This window comes from Saccostrea echinata, unplaced genomic scaffold, assembly GCF_033153115.1.
Source record: "Saccostrea echinata isolate AGI-Se365-2 ecotype Australia unplaced genomic scaffold, CSIRO_AGI_Sech_v1 ptg000038l, whole genome shotgun sequence".
Taxonomy (NCBI): Eukaryota; Metazoa; Mollusca; class Bivalvia; order Ostreida; family Ostreidae; genus Saccostrea; species Saccostrea echinata.
Window position 1 is genome coordinate 2,652,781 of NW_026889787.1, and position 17,777 is coordinate 2,670,557.

The 17,777-nt window shown below is 36.3% G+C and overlaps 1 protein-coding gene across 1 annotated transcript; it reads left to right on the top strand.

Moving 5' to 3' along the window:
- The first annotated feature begins 1,856 nt into the window (after positions 1-1,856).
- On the top strand, positions 1,857-7,999 carry LOC133200311 (uncharacterized). Its single transcript, XM_061336130.1, has 6 exons — positions 1,857-1,950; positions 2,698-3,018; positions 3,199-3,324; positions 4,218-4,358; positions 6,449-6,980; positions 7,338-7,999. Exons 2-6 carry the CDS (start codon positions 2,770-2,772, stop codon positions 7,997-7,999), a joined length of 1,710 nt encoding a protein of 569 aa, XP_061192114.1. The 5' UTR covers positions 1,857-1,950; positions 2,698-2,769.
- Positions 8,000-17,777: the final 9,778 nt, after the last annotated feature.

A 17,777-nucleotide genomic window follows, 5' to 3' on the forward strand; every position in this document is an offset into this window, starting at 1 on the left:
CCTGCACGAGAGACGATTCCAAATATGCATAAAGAGTCACTGGTACGGCAAAGGAAGGTGAGCCTTTGAATAACTTCACTTTTTCGTCATCTTCTCTGAAAGTCTCCTCTGTCAGAGTAGTACTCTTCAGTTGTTCTCTCAGGGAAATGTTATCCATGGTTAGGCGGTTCAGTTCTGTCTCCAAAGAAGAAATGGTTCCTCCACACAATTCGGTCTGTGATGACAAACCCATTTCAACAGCTCTCGTCATCTTCAGTCCCCCGGCTCTCAAATAAGGAAATCAAAGACGTTGCTGCTTCAAAATATTTCTTCTTGTCCACTCTGCCCTTTATTCTGATGATTCGGTCTGGGGTATGCTGCACTGACTGGCTCTTCTGATGGCTGTTTGGAAGGTGCCCAGTCTGGATCACAGTCTTTATACAGGGAAGTGGGCTTTCCTGTAAGAAATAAAAATTGTCAGTAATCTTATATAAGTAAACATCTCTCTTGACCCTCCCTTCAACGCTGTGATCGTATAAAATAAATACATTTATAATTATGCTGTTTTGTATCTGTATACGTCGTAGTACCCAGTACTGTTTTTATGCTATAAGTATACTATTTATATAATATTACTCTGTTATCTAACTTATTTTCTACATGTGTAAATTTAAATATACTGACATATTTATATAAATATCCGAATTTTTGTCAGATTTTCACGTTTTCCGTTTCTGCAAGACAGGAGAAACACTCGTTTACATTAGCCTGACTTACCCTAAAACACTTTCTAAACATAGCTTGTTAGTGTTTAACATGGGTATAAATAATAAATAAAATACTGTTCATTTATCTTGCGTGAGTCGCCCGTGTGGCGCAATGGTTAGAGCGTCTAGAGTCGCTGAGTAAGGAGTTGATCCTTACGTCGCGGGTTCGAATCCCACTGCGGGACGTGGAGACCAATCCTTCGGATGAGACCGTACAAATGTAACGCAGTAGGTGCTGGAACGAAAAAGATCCCTCACTGCTCAATGGCCCTGAGTACCGAGTATATGTCAGAATTTGTAGCCCTCCACCGGCAAGTGGTGGCGTCTCCATATGAGTGAAAAATTATCGAGAGGGACGTCAAAATAACAAATAACAATCAATCAATCAATATTTAGCATGAATTTTACACGAAGAAAATAATTTACATACCTGTAATGAAACGATGACAGGAAATTCGCACATAGGGGTATGAAGACGGCGCAACATCAGCTCTACTTATTCGAGATAGCCACACTCTCTTTTGTCTTTCCGATAATTCGTAAGTTTTCTCCACCCGATTGTTAATAATAGCAGGTAATCGATACAATGACACTTTGTCCCTCCCCGTGGTGTTCGTACAAGCAATGATAGCACAGTAGTTCACACCAAATTTACATAATTTTCTGCTCGACTGAATTAGCTGAATGACATGCGGTATACCTCCAATATGGTCGCCGACCTAAATGGCACCCTGATTTCTTAGGTCTTCCAAATATATTCTAAATGTTTTCAAAGAAACGCAATTTGATTTAAGGTTGAGATGTCTGAAATCCTTTGCAGAAAAAAACCATCTGAGCTTACTGGAGACTAAATCCCAGTAAATGGGAGATTAGCATATGCTTGAGTTAGAGCGCTTGCTCTAGAGTCGTGAAGTAAGGAGTTGATCCCTACATCGCGGGTACGAATCCAACCGCGGGACGTGGAGACCGGTCCTTTGGACCGAGTTAATCGACGTCCCCTGTCGAAGCAGGTCCTGGCACCAAAAGGACGAAAGCACGAAAAGGATCTCTCACTTCTTAAAATCCGTTAGTGCTGAGTACAGGTCTAAATATGGATCCCAACTGAGAACGGCTGATAACAAGCAGCACCATCACTCGACAATTCGCAGAGCAACAGATAAGAAGTGTACAGCAAGTGTTAAGAAGAAAAGACAAACAAGGATAGGTAATATATTAATTTTAAATAAACAAAAGCCGCTGAGGGCTATTTAGCAATTCCTGCCGCTGAGGGCAGAAGTTAATGCATGAAATTTTAAGCCGCTGAGGGCTATACATTTTTCCTGCCGCTGATGGCAGATGTTATTGCATGAAATTAAGACCTGTTAAGGGCAAAAGAAATGGTTCCTTAGGGCTGTACATAATTATTCCTGCCGCTGATAGCAGAAGTAAAATGCAAGCTATATAAAACCACTAGGGTGTGTTGCAACGCATGAAAGTTTAGAAGCCGCTGAGGGCTGATATTAATGTTTGAAATTGAAAACCGCTGAAGACTGATTATAAGCTAATAACATTTAGTACTAGTTTGTAAAGTCAAGCTGCTAAGGGCTGTTTAATGTAAATTAAAATTTTCCTGCCACTAAATGATTTAAAAATTTCAAAGCCAATGAGGGCTGTCTATGGCTATTGAGATGAAATCTTAAGTATAGGAGAGTTGTTAAGAGCAGAGATAAATATATTGTTAATAAATTATGGCTATCTGAGTATTGATGCGAAAAAGCCGAATTATAAAAATTCATAGGCACAACGTGTTTTAGTCAACATATAACACAGTTTTGGTAGCTGTTTACAAATGTATATGCGTTCTACATAGTTTGTATAGTGAAAAAAAATGTACGTTCAGGCTTTAAGATTTAACTGTCTAGTATCAAGGTAAAATTTAGTAATCATGGTAATTTTTTTTTCTTATTACTAGTTGCCTTCTCCTACCGTCTTAAAGCGGAGACACTCTCTGCGGGGGAAAGACTTGTTCCCCGTCATCAAAGAGATGAGAGGGCTGGAACAGCCGGTGAAACAGTTTGCACGATATAAAATAAACACACCGCTAGAGGAGATGGAAAAGGATGAAGTGAATAGCGCCTTTAGGAAACGGACCGGAGAATCTGAAAAAGAGTGCATGCAGATGGCTGGTAAAGAGATGACAGAACAAAACCTAAAGACGCTTCTTCATCTAGTAATTCTGAGGGCGAATGAGTTCGGCCAACCAGCTGGCCAAGAATTAAGCACCGAGAACAAGGTATACAGTTAACTTGTACTGATAATTAATGTAATTATTGCTAGCATCACCACCATGGGATATAATAATCAAATTACTAATTCCATGAATCTATTATTTAACTATATCTGCTTTAAGAAAAAGATAAATTTATTAACGGATGGTATTATAATGAATTATTTCCACACTTTGTGTATACAGGACAGTGAGCCGGAAGAGCCACCTGCAAAGAAAGTGAAGCCGACCCCGAGTGTTGAGAAGAGGCTACAAGAACTTGAGAAAAGTCAGAAAAACGAAGACAAAGAAATAGAAAATGTAAAAGAAAAGGTGAGGAGTTTAGCACTTCAAAGTAACCCTAGTATCCCACTTCTCCTTGTTACTTTGGATGAGCTCGCCAGAATAACTCGGCGGAAGGGCCATGATGAGGCCTCCGTGTTTGATGAGCTTTCCCGACAAGCTAATCTGAATCAAGATAAAATTGATGTTCCAAACATTTGTTTGAGTGTTCTCGGGGGCAAGGCTTCAGATATCGTAGGTAAAGCATTGTCAAAAGCTGTCAAAATAAAACCTGAAACGAAATCTACAGAAACAGTGATAATAACTTCACTAAAACTCAATCTCCACTTTTGAATCTATACGGACAACCAAACTACATGGGGTATATTCCACTACAATACAATTTTGTACCTGGTACACATGCAGTGGGAACCCAGTATGGGTATCGGCGACACCAGCGCGCTCCATACAGGCAACCAAGGACTGGCTACCTTTTCTGCGGGGCAAATGACTATTACATTCGTGAATGTGCAAAAATGAAAGCAGCAAGAGGAAAAATAAATTCTCAATGACTTTTTTAACAATGTGAAAGAACTGATTTTAGTCAAGTTGAACCAGTTTCTCAGATTTGAATTGTACATTTATCGGTAATTTCTTTAGATATGATATGATATGTTTTAGATTATTTGTCTTTAATTGACTTAAAAACATGTAGTGTTTTTCAATCTGAAAAAAAAAAATAGAATTGATTAAATATTGGCATGGAATGAGTGTTATCGGTGTTTGTTATCCCAATACCTGATATCCGGGGACACTGAAGCCCTAGTGAGGACTCTCACGTGGATTGATGGTTTGGGATCATGTTTTCCCATGTTATCCTAGTAGATGATGCTCAATCCGAAATATTTAGATTATTAAGAATAATAAATATCTCGTGTTTGCATGAATTTAACATTTACGTTCCTGACTGTGAGAAAAGTGACGAATTTAACCCAGAGGAAATTGTTTTACGTAAGAGAGAGCATCCTACCTGGACAACACTGCGGGAATACGGTTCCAAACCAACAATCCATGCAGATGGACAAGTATTTATTGATTCCTATAGCGACTTACTGCATTTCTCTGTAAGAAATCCTGATCGATTCGTTTCGGGTGAAATTCACAAACACAAAGATGAATGGTTGCGTATAATTCAAAGAAATTCAGACGACATGTCAACTACAATTCAAAATTGGGTCAGTAATGGCATTGATGTTAGGTCCTTCCTGCTTCGTTCAAGGGAAACTTCAAAGGGCAATCGTATGATAACAGACTCCCACCAAAACAGTATTTTCAAAATTCTAAGAATTGCAAAAACTTTGTTCATTTTATTAGAAAAGAAATAAGTGAGAGACTAGTTAATGGTTTGTTGAGATTATGGGGAAGGGTGGGAACAAGCTGTCTCCCTAAGATTATCATGCCTTTGACAGTGGAACCAAATAAGCCACGACTATGTCATGATGAGCGTTTTTTGAACTTGTGGTAAAACGATTTACCCTTTACGTTAGATACTCTTAAAGACGTTCATAGACATGTTGGAAAACATGCTTTCATGGTGTGTTGCGATGAAAAATCGGGATACGATCATATTAAGCTAACCAGAGAATCAGAAACGTACTTTGGAATTCAGTTTGGGGGATGGGTCTTCAAATACACGACTCTACCATTTGCCTGGAAAGCCTCTCCTTATTTATATCAAATGATTGGGATGAAGATCACATAATACCTTCGAGAGAAGGGTCTTCATATGGTCCAATACATTGATAACAGGCTCGCAGTGTGTCAGAAATATGACAAAATTGATCAATCAGAACTTAAAGAACAAGTTTGTCCGTTATAAATGGTTAAATTTATCGTGACCGAATTAACAGCCTTAGGATGTACACTGGCTATCAGAAAGTGCCAGCTAATTCCATCTACAGTAGTCCGATACTTAGGTTTTTCTAGTTGACTCTTCTAAACAGGTCTACTTACATCCATTGGATAAAAAGGAAGCATTCATCAGAATACGAGAGGGTATCTTGCAGACAAATGAAGTTGATGTTAGAACACTTCAACGATTTGCCGGAAAATGTATATCCATGGCAATCGTTATACCAAGTGCCAAATTATATACAAGAGAGATAAATTTTGCGGTATCACGGTGTATGAAGAATAGTAAACAAACAACCATTTCTCGTGAGCTGCGACAAGAGATCGAACATTGGAGGTTTTTAGACGACTGAGAAGGCTTCGCGCCATGGAGACAAGGAAAGCATCTTCAGATGTCACTGTCAACGGACGCATCCTCTTTCCGCTACGGGATTTCCCTAATGTCAGGCCAAGACAATGGTCTATCTTTTGGAGACTATTGGTCAAGCGAGGATGATCGAATCGATTCATCTTAAAGAAGCATCAGCTGTCGACATTGCTCTTCAGTCCTTGGCACCAAAACTCAAGGATCACAGATTAGACATTCATGTTGACAACACCGCAGTCTTGCATGCTTGGGAAAATCAAAGGTCTCGTGACCGACAATTGGCTGACATCATGAAAAATATATTCCAGACAGTTTGGAAATTGAATATCGACCTAAGATTACACTATGTGCCATCAGCAGAAAATGTTGCAGACGCTCCCTCTAGGACTATTTCTTACACAGATTGCATGTTACGTCCCAAAACATGGCAGAGTGTTGATGCTATATTTGGACCACATACGGTGAACTTGATGGCGACGGATGCGAATGTTATGATGTCCAACTCTGGAGTACCACTGAAACATTTTACGAAAAACTCTACTCCGCAATCAGCGGGTGTTAATGTATTTGCGCAAGATTTGTCAAGTGAGAAGCGTCCCTACGTGTTTCCTCCAGTTCACCTAGTATTCCCTGTACTGTGTCTCCTTAAAGAACAAAAAGTAACACAGTGCACAATTATTGTGCCAATAATATACCTGCGACCAATTTGGTGGCCGCTTTTAAGTGCTCACTGTATAAAATTTTTCATGTTAGGTAAACAAGGTGATAAATCTGTATTGCTTATCCTATCAAAGAAAGGGTTTATTTCCGATAAAATGGGACAGAAATGGGAACTTAGAGCATGTATAGTGGACTTTAGCTGAAATTATAATAAAATTACGGACTCTTATCTTGTAGGTGGAAAATAATGAAGTTGACCTTCCTGCTATTGACGAAAGGTTGAGCCAGCTTGAAAAGAATGAAGATAATAAGAAAGCTACAAAGAAGATGAAAAGCTTGGAGAAAAGGATGCGACTTTTCTTACCGCAGTTACCGCACTCTCCGGACTTAACAAGTATGACGCCACACGACGTATGCAGATTTATGGTATGGAGTGATAGACTGAAGACGCAGGTACACGAAATCTCGTGTCGACACTTGGGTAAATTAGGTTTATTTGAATGCGCATGTCCTACTAGGCTCGCGGCAGGAACTATTCATAATATGATGCAACAGATATCTGAAATCTTGTATATTCATGGAGGAACTCGATCATGGGATGTTCATACTAAGTCTGGAAATCCCTGCTTGTCCCCTGAAGTGGAAAACTATGTAAAACTTTGTAAAGAAGAACAGGCAAAGTCCCATGTGTTATCTAAACAAGCAAAACCAATATTTTTAGGAAAGATAAAGAAATTGACATTGTTTATTGAAAGAGAATTTGCTCACCCTGACCTTTCTTTATGATTGATTGTATGTTGTTTTACGTCCCATTCGAGAATTTTTCACTCATATAGAGACGTCACATTATACCGGTGAAGGGCTTCAAATTTTGACCTTTACTCGGCACTCAGGGCCATTGAGCAGTGAGGGATCTTTATCGTGCCAACGCCTGCCGTGACACGGGGCCTCGGTTTTTAAGGTCTCATCCGAAGGACCCGCAACTTTCACTTCAAAGTGCCGAGCGCATGGCGAAGGAACAGTTGTTACCTATTTTTTATCGACTTAGGTCTGTCGCGGCCGAGATTCGAACTCACGACCTCCCGATCACGGAGCGAGCGCTCTACCGACTGAGCTACCGTGAACGGTGACCTTTCTTTAAGGGAAAAGTTCGTCTTAATCAGAGATCAAGCGATATTCAAGATCCAGTACTTTGCGGGAGATAGAATCAGCGATGTTTGCAATATTTTGTCGCAGGAAGTTAAAAAATTACAAGATAACTCCAGTTTTGTTTTCAACCACACCTACGGTAAGACGTTACGTGGAGATGGAAAGTCAGACACTTTTGTCGTTAAAAGATCTCAAGATAAGTCAATCTGTCCTGTTGTAGGGCTAGAGAATTACTATGCCTGGTCAAAACAAAATAAGGTGGATCTGAGTCTAGGATATCTCTTTAGGCCCGTATCAGGACGAGTACTGGATCAACAGCTGGGATGTTCAGCGATTAATGAACGACTAAGGTATTACCTGGTATCTTTGGGTATCTATGAAGGAGAAACCCCACACAGTCTACGGGGCGGTTTTGTGGTAACCATGGCGATTTCAGGCACTGCGGCATCTCCCAAGGATGTCGGATGGTCGAGTGAACGATGGGCTTATTATTATAGCAGGACAAAAACCTTGACAGATTCTAGCACTTTAGCAAGCAATATTGCCAACTTATCGGCAGACACAGACGAAATTGAAGGATTTTACAGGACACATGGAGATTTTTCCTCCCTTAATCCAGCCTTTAACCCAACAAATTAAAGAATAAGATGTTGTCAACCTCATATGCTAATATTTTATTTATACTAGTTATTCAATAAAATCATCATTTAAATAACCTTATTACTAAATTACTTTGTATATAATCAGGTCAATACTGTTGTGTAACATCCTGTGTATTTAAATCTCATGACTTGACATATAAAAAGCATGAGGGAATAAATTTTTTTTTTTTTGGCACTATGGTTTTTGTAAATTACCATGGTTACTGACCTCTTGACCTTGACCTTTGACCTACTTTTCAATATACAATGTAGTTCATAGGGCTGATTTACAGCATATTTTTGACATTTAAGAGGTATTCCTATGCCATTTAGCATGTGCACTGTTTGTCGTAACACAATATGAAAAATACCAGCATTACAATCCACTTGACCTTTGACCTACTTTACAAAAAATACTTCGGGAAGTTTAGTTTAATTTATGACTTTTGAAATTTGAGACACAGGATTTTGATAATTAGCATTTATACATGTTTATGAGCTCATGATACTGTAATTTGAATCTGTATGATGTTCAGTTACCACATAAACTTATATTTTAATTAAATACTATGCAAATACATCGGGATCGTTATTCCACAATGGATCATGTTAAGACAGACAATTGCTGTAAAGATAGACTGAAATCTCTTTTGGAGGATTATTGGAAACACGTTTAGCTCATGATAAAGTACTTTGAAAATGTATGAGGCCAAGATAAATAAATAGTGTGTTTCCTATTCCAACCCGAGAAAAAAATAGGGTAGTTAGGTAGGGAAAACATTTTATTTTCCCTTACAGAAAAAACCAATAGAAACTTATAAGTGTTTTATACTTCACTTATAAGCCACTTATAAGTCACCTATAAGTTTTGAAATTTACTTATAAGTGTACTATAAGTCAAAATAAGTATAAGTGAGGAACAGATTTTGTTAATACTTCACTTATAAGTGAAGATTAGCCAAATATCAGTGAGTATTTCACTTATACTTCACTTATAAGTGAAGATCAGTATGGTATTAGCCAGAATAAGTGTGGACTTAGAATTTTTACACTATACTAGACTTCTCTTGAGTTGCATTGTGGGTATTCAAGCTAACCAATCAGAAACTTTGTGTCTGAAGAGATAAACAACAAGAATTTGAAACTAAGTTAGTCTCTGTGAAAGGATGTTGTTGGAGATTTCAAATTTATTTTGAGTATGCCTTTACATCAGATTCAACAAGTAGGTTATATTCACATTATCTTTTTATTTTAGCTTCCTTTGCCTGAAATTTTGAATCAATTGACTCATTTGCTTTCAGATTTCATTAATTTGAAGAAACCTCAAGGTCATTAAATCTTAACTGATTTCTTTTTGTCAAACATTTTTGTTTGTGAGCTGAAATAATATATAAAGTTTGCATCATCAAAGAATGTCATATGAGAGGGATTTTTTTCTCTCATAAAATGTTAACTTAATTATTTCATCTTAGGTGAAGATGCATATGTATACATGTATATGTAAAAAAACTTTGAACATCATGCAACCCCTGCATGATTTGTTCTAAATTAAGATCTTAGAGGCAGTGCTGTACTTCACTTATAAGTGACTTATAAGTGACTCATACTTGATAAAGTATAAAGGGCTAATACTTGACTTATAAGTCACTTATAAGTGACTAGATAAAGTATAAAGGGCTAATACTTGACTTATAAGTCACTTATAAGTGACTATGCTTGCATAAAGCAAAAGTGGCTAATACTTGGCTTATAAGTCACTTATAAGTCAAGCACCTCATTTGCATATAAAATCCTAATGAGTCACTAATCAGTCACTTATATGTTAAATGTATTAGTGAAGTATAAGTCCAGTATAAACAACATACAAGTAAAAGAATAAAGCACTTATAAGTCACTTATCAGAAATTTCTGTAAGGGTTATTTTAACATTTTATTAGTTAAAATTCAACTTTGACAATAAACATTTCTTTTTCTAAAAAGGGCGGCTTACTAATGGCATTTCTGTTTAATGTGTATAGGATATGCATTTTTTCAAACACCGAAATGATCGAGATTAGGATTTTTAATAGTGAAGAAGAATTGTTTACTTCCGGAAAGATATCCGCGGAAAAATTTTTCAGGGTTGGCTCATATATTTTAGGGTTGATCGGGGAACCGGAAACGCACAATATATTTATCTAGGCCTGAAATTCAGTTAACACATATGTTAATACAATGAAAATACATTGGGATCGGTATTCCACCATGGATCATGTAGAATGACAATTGCAGTAAGGACAGACTGAAATCTGTTTTGGAGGATTAATTGTTGGAAATATGTCTTAATAAAATGATAAGTAGATATTCCTATTAATTAAATTATTCATTTGAGGGTTAAAGAACCATATTTTCTTTGATTGTCAGATTCTATCAGAGTCTTATACTATCCATAGGTGCCAGTTTTTCTTTGCAGGGAAATGCATGTATTGAACTATCATGCTAAAAGTAAATAAAAAGCTGACCAATTTTATAATTTTGTCACCTTTAAGGAAGCTACAGAGCAGGCGACACATGTGTTCCTTGAAACACTCTAGTTTTAATTTTATATAGTTTTCATATATAATTATTATAATATCGAGATACGTATCATATCATGTTATATGTATTGAGATACGTATCGTATCACAAGATCTACCTGTTTTGTCCCACCTCTATAAAAATGTTTGCTTTTGTTGAACTCAGTTGCTTTCAAATTGATGATGATCATCATATAGGTACTCATTGAAGAAGAAAAGAAGAACCGGGAAGACCTGTTGTTTACATGATACTTAAATTTGCACCAGTCTTGCAACTTTATTTGTTATTGACATGAACAATATTTCAATTTTTTTTTTAGAAAAGGTTTAAATCTCAAAAGTTCAAGGGGTCACAATCTTTAAATTATACCAGTACATGTATTTTTTTAAAAAAAATGTGAAAAGTTTAAACAGTACAAAAAAGATGAATGATTCAATCCCAGATGTCGGACTTGATCTCGCCCCTCCAGATAAAGCAAAATGTCTTTTAAAACTATCTAAGTTGATGCAAAGATTACATATTATATTTTATTTCTTAACTGTTCTTGTGTGTCGAGACAAGGTCAGTTGTATTGAGAGCACTAACAAATTAAATTTGCTATTGGGGTCAAAAATCGGGTGTTGAGTGATGTAGCTCATAGACTTTTCTTGTAATCATGGGTAAAAATATATACTGATGAAAAAAATTCAATTAAATTGTGTAATACAGAGCAAAACTATTATTGCAGATTTTGGAGTTTTCACAAGAGCAAACTTAAGGTGACTTTATTCTTGAAAATGTTGGAGACTGAGAGGCAGATGTATAAACAGACAACTCTGCATGGAATTGGAGGATACGAGTATATAACTGAATGCATTCTATCTGGATTTCTGTATGGTGACAGAAGGCTTTGGTAAGTCAAGATAACAGTAATAGATCATAAGTAAACAATTATCATTTAAGTTCTCATTTTGAAATCTATGCTTACATTACCATAAAAAAAACATTCACTGACCTCATTTGCTGACCTTATGGTTATTCAGTCTTTGAAATGCACTTTTTTGTTTTCAATCGATCTTACTTGAAAGGAAACTCCAATTAACTTTGTGCTAATTTTAGCCTTTTTTTTTCAAATGAAAACCTAAGTCACTCACTGACCTATTTGCTATCTGCTTTTGTCCATCCGTCTTTAACATTTGAATATTTTTAGCTTCTTTTCTGAAACTGATGAACCAATTTCAACCAATTTTGGCAAAGAATATCTAGTATGATGAAGGGGAACAAAAATTGTGAATTTCTGCCACCCCCTCCCTTTGGCCTGAGGGATAGGCTAAACTTATTAAAATTATTGCAATCTTTAAAAATCTTCTTTTTTTACTACTGGAAATTAAGCAGTTGAATTGCTGCTATGGTTGAATAAGCATTAAGCCCTCTGTCAAAATTCTGAAATTCATTGCCCCAAGGTCAGGGGTTCCGGTGTAAGGGTGGAGGTCCATTGATTAAATATGGTGAAAATGCATTATTTCTTTGAAAATATTCTTCTCTGCTCCTGGATATGAAGCAGACAAACTAAGTACAAAGTTATGATGAGCACCTCTTCCAAAATTATTAATTTCATGGCCCTTGGGTTGTGGTGTTAGGATGGGGCTTTAGTGATAATTATAGTGAAAATGCATTAATTCTTTGAGAATCTTCTTCTCTGTCTCTGATTATTAAGGGGAAAAAACTAAGTGCAGGTTATAATGAGCAAGGGTGCTTCTTTGAAAATTGTGAATTTCATAGCCCCTGGATGAGAGGTTGGAGGGTGTGGTCTATGGATAATACAGGTATAGTGAAAATGCATTATTTCTTTGAAATTTTTTTTTCTGCTCCTGAGTATTGAAAACAATATTAAGTTCATGGTTATGATGAATAAAGTTGCCTTTTCCATAATTTTGAATTTTATTCCCCAAGGGGTCAGTAGTTTTGGTGTTAGGGCAGGGCCCTATTGGTTATATAGTAAAAATGCATTATTTCTCTGAAAATCTTCCTTCTTTGATCATGTGCATCAGATTTTTACCAATCTTAGTACATAGTTATGATAAGTAACAGTGTCTCTTTCAAAATTGTGAATATCATGGCCACTTGGTTGGGGATTCTGGTGCTAAGGCATGGTTCTATTGAATATACAGTGAAAATGCATTAATTTTTTGAAAATCTTTCCTGCTTCTCGGTATAAAGCAGATAAACTGAGCCCATGGTTATATTAATCAAGGGTACCTCTTCCAGATTTGTGAAATTTGTGGCTCCAGGGTCAGCAGCTCTTATGTTTGAAGATAGAGTTGTCTATTGAATTTATATAGTGAAAATTCCTTAATATTTTTGAAAATCTTTTCTTCTCCTGGGTATTAAACAGTCAGACTATTATATAAGCAAAGTGCCTCTTCCTGAGTTCCAAAATTATGAATTTCATGGCCCTAGGGTCAGGGGTTTTTCTTTCTCTTGCCCTTAGATTTAGTTTTGCTCAAATCATGGCCCCTGTGTAGAGCGGGACCACAATGGGAAATGAAAGTTTTTACAGAGGAATATATAGCTAAAGATCTTTAAACGTCTTTCTTCTCGAGAACAGCAAAACCATGAGTAGTCATATTCATATGGGAGCATCCTCAGGTAGCACTGCCACAGATTGAAGTTTGTTCAAATCATGAACCCCAGGGGAAATGGTTGAGTGGGGCCACAATTTTGGATCAAAGTTTTACAAAGAAAAACATGGGAAAAATCTTTAAATAAAAATTAACTGTTCAAAAAAATAAAACCTTGGTTAGTCATATTCATTTGGTTGCATCTTCAGGTAGACTCAATTTTTTTTTTCAATCATGATCCCTTGGGGTATAGGACTGGCATAAAAAAACCTATGCAGAGTGTTTAAATGCCTTTTAAAATTAATTCTGATGTAGAATTTTTTTTTTATTTATCAATCAGACATTCAGCTGTATAATAGTGTACATACTGATGCATCAGTTTCTCTCAGTTTGTCATTTTAGCTCATTTGAGCTGAAAGCTCAAGTGAGCTTTTCTGATCACCCGTTGTCCGTCATCCCTCTAGCTGTCTGTCCGTCAGTCTGTAAACTTTTCACATTTTCAACTTCTTCTCAGGAACCACTGGGCCAATTTAAACCAAAATTGGTACAAAGCATTCTTGGGTAAAGGGGAGTTTAAATTATAAGAATAAAGGGCCAAGCCCCCTTTCAAGGGGAGATAATCAAGAAAAGACAAAAGTAGGGTGGGGTCATTAAAAATTCTTCTCAAGAACGACTGAACCAGAAAAGCCAAAACTTATATGGAAGCATCCTGGGGTAGGGTAGATTCTAAATTCTTCAAATCATGACCCCCCGGGGGTAGGGCAGGGTCACAATAGGGAATCCAATTTTTTCATTGAAATATGTAGAAAATATCTTTAAAGAACCACTTAGCCAGAAAAGCTGAAACTTATGTGGAAGCATCCTTGGGTAGTGTAGATTCTAAATTATACAAATCATGACCCCCGGGTAAGGCGGGGCCACAATAGGGAATCCAAGTTTTACATTGAAATATGTAGAAAATATCTTTAAAAATCTTATTTTCAAGAACCAATGGGCAAAAAAAGCTGAAACTAATGTGGAAGATTATAAATTGTTCAAATCATGACCCCTTGGGGTAGGGCGGGGCCACAGTAGGTATTTCAAGGGGGAAAATCAGATGAAGAACAGCAGGGTCAAAGTTACTCAGGTTAGCATTCTGGTCCAGGGGCCTCTTGTTTTACCCTAAAAAATAAGCACTATTTATATGATGTTACCCATTGCAAAATATGTTGTTAATGATGAGGGTAACATTACCACGATTCATTCAGAACAGATCACTTAAACCTCCGACTTACTTCAGCGAAAATTCTTTGTGAGGATATAACCATGTTGATAAATATTGAATTATCAGAAAATTTTACAATATGTACTAATAAATGATTGATTATAATTGAGAGTAATCAATTGATGCCAGGGATCAACATTTATGGTTGTCTAATTGCCCGAGACAAGTAAATTCTCAGTTTGGGCAAGTGAAATTGTCAAAGTACTTGTCCGATCGGGCAAGTGATTTTTTTCACACAAATGCACATATTTATTGAGATTACATTAATTTATAAATAAAACAATAAATTGAACACTTGATTTCCGCCACGCACCTGATTGACAATGTTTCCTTGGTAGCGTTTCTGGATTATACCATTCATTTTAAAATCGTGTTCGTTATTTTCCTTTGTAGTAAATACGCTCTACGTCTAACAAAATTTTATTAACTTCTTATTAGGAAATTAGATTATTTATTCATGCACAGAATATATGTACAGCGTAACACAATGTATCCTGATCAAGATAAGATGTATGTTTCGTAGCAACCATCTTCCATTAGCGTTGCTTCAGAGTTATCTCTGAAAATCACGATTCACAAAAGGGTCCTACCGAAAATAATTTTTTTAAAATATGAATTTTATTGCATGTATAAGGAATTTAAAAGGAAATGGTTATTGCTGCATGGCAGTGTGTGTTAGAAGGTTAAATTTACAAGTACAGTTGTATGCATTTATGTACAAATGCAGCATCGTTTTTTTTTCACTGACTGGTATATATATATTGATATTTGATCACATTTTTTCTTATCATAACGTTTACAGAAATTAATTTTTTTCTTATAAAGTTCTTTCCTTATTTTGGGCAACCAAGTTTTGCATTGAGACAAGTCAAAGTTTGAGATCACTTGCCCAAAGGGCAAGTGCATCTGAAAGTTAATGTCTATCCCTGGGTGCAGTGCCTCTGGCCTGATGTGTCATTTTTTACACTGGACCAGAATGTCTAATGTCTCAGAGTTCGGTTTTGAGCTTAACTATTTCGACGCAGTCATTTCAATGTTTTTTTTATAAGTAGAAAATATCATACAATTCAAAATGCATAAATAAACATCATTAAGACGCATGAACTGTCTACAGAATTATGTGGGAGCGATCCCTGGTAAAAGAAAAACTGTTAGGCCTATACTTAAGAGGTTTTTCGGTCTGACAAAATTTGGTTCAGTCCTTTGTATTCATTGCATTAATTAAAAATTACACAGGACTGAATGTCCAGTGTGGTCCAAAAAACTTTCGCCTAGACTGACTTATAAGCTCTGAATTGAAAACAGTTTTATGCAAGAAAAAATTAAAATCTAGTTAAGGAAAACTCTATATGCAGCATATCAAACATGTTCAATGTGCTTTGATTTAGAGAATTTATGAACATTATTTAGTTTCAGTACATTTATATGATGATTGATTCTTTAAATTTAGATTTGGTAGATATTTATATATATTATATATTATTAATCTGTAAAACCCTAAAATAATCGTTCCACACAAAAAATACCCCACTGTACATTATAAGAGAGAAAGGTATGCCACATGTTTACGTTGTTCCCCCTGCTGGTCTTTCTGGGTTTAAAAACATGGATGTATGGTGGTGGAAATGTTAAAGTAGCCCCCCCCCCCCCGATTTTTTTTTTTTAGATATTAGTCCCCTACCGGTGAAACCAGAGGGGACTATAGGTTTAAGGTTTCCTCTGAGTCTGTCCGTCCATCTGTCTGTCTGTCCCTCTGTCTGTCTATCAGTCTGTCCCACTTGGTTTTCCGCACTTTTTTCGTAAATGCTTGCAGATATTGAGCTGATTTTTGTTATGTGAGTGTATCCTGATGAGTTACAGATCAGTTTGCATTTCGTTCCACTTCATTGATTTTTGACGGAATTACGGCCTTTTCAATTTTTAAGGGTTTTCCGCAATTTTCTTCTAAACGCTTTCAGATATTGAGCTGATTTTTGTTATGTGACTTTGCCTTGATAAGTTATGGATCAAGTTGGCATTTCGTCCCGCTTCAATGATTTTTGACGGAGTTATGGCATTTTCAATTCTTAACGAGAACCAGCTTACACTTGGCGATAGGGGACTAGTATTGCTAATGCAATACTCTCAGAGTGCTTGTTAATTATTAATTTGTATGTTACAAAGCAAGAAAAGATGCAGTATTATTGGAGGTAGGTTAGGTCACATTATGAGGTCACAATTTTTCATGGAGATAAAAAAGTTTCTGAAGAACAGCAGAGCTGAAATAGCTCAAGTGAGCGTTGTTGTACATTTAACCTCTTTTAGAGCATCTTTTATTTAAGAAGACTTCAGCTTAAGGAAGCTATTGATCTTAGGTTGAGTTGACTTCTTTTTCTCGTTGAAGATATGGGGACAATCAAGAATTGGAGTGGCTAAGAATCAGATGGAGACCCAATGTCAGTTCACATGGAATACCAGGGTTTGCATAGGAGGACATTGGAACTGGCTTAAGTATTCGAATTTCTGATGGCAGTTGATGAAAGAAGATGACATACTTAGGGAAACATTAAATTACTTTGAATGGTAAGATTTGGTTATTATACCCTGTAAAGTTCAGTATATAAACATGATATACTGTAAACCAACTTTAACTTGCCTGCAAGAAAGATCTGCAATTTTCGGAACCTTCATTACTTTCAAATATTTCTCATCACAAACCAGTCATAAGTTGTGAAAGCTATTGTATTATGGTAGAATGTTTCCTTCACTGCAAAAATTAATGCTTACTGTTGCAGATGGATTTCAGGGTAAAGAATCCTGAATAAAAATTGTCGGGAATAATAGTTGATTTACAGAATACATGATTTTGCAGTTAAACATAGGTATTTTGAAAACTGATATCTCGAATACAGTGGATATGTCAGTAATTTTTAAGTCCCAATCACTTATTATATTTAATAAGTATTTTACCCTTCAGTGCTCCAAGTTGCGACTAAAATGGTCGCATTTGCCAAAAATTTAAATTTGCGACTGGAAATTAAAACTAACTCGCATTATTGCGACTGAGAAAATTTGGGCTGGCGGTTGTCAATTTTTATGATCGGGAGCAAGATTACTTTTTTCCCAAGCTTCTCTATCAAGAAAATGTGTGAGGACTTTCCTAAAACTTTGTTAAGCGTTGCAAAGACTGAGATTAGGTAATGATATGCCAGCATGCTGTACAGTCAACAGAACGGCTGTCAAAATGTTGTATTCTTTTTAAAACCTGATCTTGTTAATGGAGCATTTGGCTAATATAGCTTGAATATCATCATGTTTTGGCGATGTGGACAACAACTGTTTAATACGTAGGTTCATAAAATAAACATAACAAACAG

Coding starts and splice junctions, on each gene's coding strand:
- LOC133200311 (XM_061336130.1), top strand. CDS start 2,770: ATGAGAGGGCTGGAACAGCCGGTGAAACAGTTTGCACGATATAAAATA. Junction 3,019..3,198: donor AATTAAGCACCGAGAACAAG/GTATACAGTTAA, acceptor TTGTGTATACAG/GACAGTGAGCCGGAAGAGCC. Junction 3,325..4,217: donor TAGAAAATGTAAAAGAAAAG/GTGAGGAGTTTA, acceptor TCGTGTTTGCAT/GAATTTAACATTTACGTTCC.